We start from the raw sequence: 3,932 nt of genomic DNA, 5'->3' as shown, positions 1-3,932 counted from the left end.
CGGGGAGCGTGGGATCAACGACACGAAGCGGGTGGTGGCCGTGTCTCGGGGCGCGTGATCAACCACACGAAGCGGGTGGTGGCCGTGTCTCGGGGCGCGTGATCAACGACATGAAGCGGGTGGTGGCCGTGTCTCGGGGCGTGAAGCGGGTGGTGGCCGTGTCTCGGGGCGTGAAGCGGGTGGTGGCCGTGTCTCGGGGCGTGAAGCGGGCGGTGGTCGTGTCTCAGGGCGTGGGATCAGCGACACGAAGCGGGTGGTGGCCGTGTCTCGGGGGCGTGTGATTAGCGAGCTTGTTGTCGATTGCAGAAGCTGCACACTAGTGACAACGCGATCAAGGAATCCTCCCTCTGCGTCGCTCACCTCCCCTGTGAACCTCCGCTCTACCGTGTGGGGCATAACCATGCGTCGCGTGAGATTAAGGTCAGCTTGTTTGTGTCGATTTCGCTAGGGTGGAAGGGTTAAGCGTTAGTTGTCGAGTGATGGACGCTGAGTGCATTTCTAAGAACCGACACGAAGCGGGTGGTGGCCGTGTCTCGCGGCGCGTGGTCAACGAGCTTGTTGTCGATTGCAGAAGCTGCACACTAGTGACAACCCGATCAAGTGCAAGCGCTGCGGCAAGGACTTTCCCGACCGCTACGCCTACAAGATCCACGCGAAGACGCACGACGGCGAGAAGTGCTTCAAGTGCGACCTCTGCCCGTACGCGTCGCTCACGCAGCGCCACCTTGAGTCGCACATGCTCATTCATACGGACCAGAAGCCCTTCCAGTGTGAGCAGTGTGTCCAGGTAGGCTGTCAATCAACGGTGCGCGCGTTCGTTCTCTCGCGGCGCGTTCTGTTTGGTATATATGCAGGGGACTGTCTGCCTACTCACTCGGTGGACTTGTCGCTCGTACGTGGCCTTGCGTTTAATCTTGCTCGTCGCGTTTGCCTCGTGGGACGCATCTGCGATAGCCATAGACTTCCTTTCCGCCTTTCTGAGGCATCTTCTTCACTCGCCCTCTTCCGGCCCTTCTCGCTTGTCCCCGCTCTCCCCGTCACCCCTCTCTCTCTCTCTCTCCCCATCTCTTCCGTAGGTCTCCGCTCGCCCGCTAACCACCGCTCGCTCTCCGCTCACGCAGACATTCCGGCAGAAGCAGCTGCTGAAGCGGCACCAGAACCTGTACCACAACCCGGACTATGTGCCGCCGATCCCGCGCGAGAAGACGCACGAGTGCCCCGAGTGTCACAAGCTGTTCCGCCACAAGGGCAACCTGATACGCCACCTGGCGCTTCACGACCCGGAGGCCACTACCGACCAGCAGATCGCCGCCGAGGACCTGGAGGGGGAGGACTCGATGGATGAGGTATGTATGTGGGTGCGGCATGGGAAAAAATACTTTGTTTTCGCGGGAGCTCTTTTGAAAAAGTCTGTGGAAAAAATAGCTCTCGTCAAAAATTTTACGGGAGCTATTTTTAGCCTCACGGGAGTGATTTCGGAGGTTTGAAGAGGGAATTGCTCATCGCTTTCGTGTATTTTTTACCCTGGTGCGTGCGTTGAAGATGGATGGTGGGCGGGGGCGTAGGGCGGTGGGTGGTGGGGGGAGTGACTGGGTGGCAGGGGGTAGAGTGGTGGGTTGCGGGCAGGCGGGATAGAGTGGTAGGTGGGCGGGGGTAGAGTGGTGGGTCGCAACAGCAGTAGAGTGGTGACTGGGTGGGTGATTTTAGAGTGGTGAGTGGCAGGTGGGCGTGGGTAGATTGGTGGGTGGGTGGGCAGGGGTAGAGTGGTGGGTGTGTGGCAGGGGGCAGATTGGTGGGTGGGTGGCAGGGGGTAGTGTGGTGGGTGCTCAGGGGTATGTATAGTGGTGGGTAGTGGGTGGTTGTGGGTGGGTGGGTGTAGAGTGGTGGGTGGGTGGCACATGGGCAGGGTTAGCTTGGTGAGTGAGTGGGTGTGCAGGGGTAGAGTGGTGGATAGCGGGCAGTTGAGATAGAGTAGTGGGTAGGTGAGAATAGGTGAGAAGAACTTAGTCATTGAGGTAAGAGGCGAGGAGGGCCTGATGTATGTGCCAGTCACAATAAGACCTGTCATTCACCTTTCTAGGATCACATGGTGCAGCTGGTGGAGTCTGAGCACATTGAGCCTGACAGTTCTGATGAGGATGGAGAGGAGGGAGAAGCCAGACCAGACCTTCCCCACACTGGGGTGGATGCTCCTCCCAGGTAATTGTTCAATAGTTCTGTCTCTGACTCTTAAAGCAGGTGTCGTTGCACATGTACTCACAGGAAAACTCAACAACACTTTCTGCTTTTGCAGTGGCGATATATTACTCTCGGTACCGTGCACGACTCGACTCAGAGTAGCTCTGCTCCCTGGTCAACAACAACGCCGCTTTTTCTATCGTGATCAGTTCCCCGTACATGACCAGAAACACCTCATATACACATGTCAGCACAGTCTCACAACACATGTGCGAACAAGCAAAAACAACCAGCCCACAACACGGCCCGCGCACACAGCCACGTACCATACTGAACAGTAATCATCAACGATTCATCACAACAGTGCGGCCAGTAAGCAAAAGCTGAGGCTACCGTCTCTGTGAACAGAGGCTTATGATTAAGGGAGGATGAATTCGCGCTCCAATTTGTTTTCTACTAAGTGGGTTATCGAGAATTCTCAGTGAAGTCTCATGAATTATCTTGTAGCGGTCGCTAGTGGGTAGAATTTTATTTCAGCCTGAAGGGCCAAATTAGCTTTAGCTTTTTAGCGAATTTATGATTATGATGAAATTTTTTCGCCAAATTCAACTTTAATTTGTATTTGGCGAATTAGCGAACAGCAGCTTAAACCCATGGGGCCGTTGTCAGAAACATCGTAAAGTTAATGCTAATGTTAATGCTGAGATAGCACTTACGACTGATGTTAGTTTTACGAGAATAAACCCTGGTCGTTAAAACGGCATGTTCTCGCAGCAAAATAATTTATGCGTATCTATACGCCGTACAACAATGTCGGACGTTGTTTCAAAATCCTCTAGTTCGGAGCACGTTTCTAGCTCGATAAGAACATTTCGTGATATTTGCATACTGCAAGTATGCTCACAGTAGGTGTATGTAGGCTTTTCGAGGTCTATCCACTTTAACGTCGCATGTGTTTCAGGGTATTAGCTATGAATGAGTATTGTGGGAGTGGAGAAAAAATATTTGGGAGTGCAATTTTTGTGTCTCAGCCAAGACCGCCATAGGCGTTAACGGGGGTGGGGGGGTAGTATGAGAGGGGCCCCCTAATTTTAACATTTTTTTTGGCCGTGCAGTTTCAAAACTAACCGTGCAAATCACGGCTGCATGGCTCGCTGGCTAATACGTCGCATGTGTTTGCGTTCTGTCTCGTCAGCATGCCGCGCGACATGGCCGTGTCCGTGCAGCCGGTGGTGACGCCCATCAGGGGGCAGCGGCGAGGGCGGCCGCGCAAGATCAAGATCGAGGTGAACGACGACGAACCGTTCGACGACGGGGACGAGGAATATACGCCGACCAAGCGCAAGCGCAAGGTACGTGCTGCCACCTCGTGGCCGTCGCCGGCAGGGGCGAGCATTGTCGCCGGTCGGTTCGCGCAAAATTTTTATTTCGTTCTTGTTTGTTTTTGTTTTTTTCTCTGTTCTGTTTACCGTTCTGCGTCGTTGTACTTCGTGTATTAGGAAGCCTTCTTTTGGTTCTTGTATTAGTTACCTTTTTTTATCAGTTACCCTTCTCTAGTCAATTAACCTATTCTATGAGTTACCCTTCTCTGTCAATTAACTTGCTCTATGAGTTACTCTTCTCTGTCAATTAACTTGCTCTATCAGTTACCCTTCTCTAGTCAATTAACCTATTCTATGAGTTACCCTTCTCTGTCAATTAACTTGCTCTATGAGTTACCCTTCTCTGTCAATTAACTTGCTCTATGAGTTACC

The 3,932-nt window shown here is 53.1% G+C and overlaps 1 protein-coding gene across 1 annotated transcript in view; it reads left to right on the top strand.

Annotated features, from left to right (window-relative positions):
- The window catches only part of LOC106812610 (transcriptional repressor CTCFL-like), a gene marked incomplete in the record, with an annotated part of 16,764 nt that extends 13,060 nt beyond the window's left edge, over window positions 1–3,704 (top strand). Inside the window, 3 exon segments of the mRNA XM_014816517.1 lie at window positions 2,081–2,199; window positions 3,374–3,530; window positions 3,678–3,704. Coding sequence (XP_014672003.1) covers window positions 2,081–2,199; window positions 3,374–3,530; window positions 3,678–3,704 — 303 coding nt within the window.
- Window positions 3,705–3,932: the final 228 nt, after the last annotated feature.

Source organism: Priapulus caudatus, unplaced genomic scaffold (genome assembly GCF_000485595.1).
Source record: "Priapulus caudatus unplaced genomic scaffold, Priapulus_caudatus-5.0.1 Scaffold666, whole genome shotgun sequence".
In the NCBI taxonomy this organism is placed as follows: domain Eukaryota; kingdom Metazoa; phylum Priapulida; class Priapulimorpha; order Priapulimorphida; family Priapulidae; genus Priapulus; species Priapulus caudatus.
Note: the sequence above shows the minus strand (reverse complement) of the source record. Positions and strands in the feature narration are given on the sequence as shown.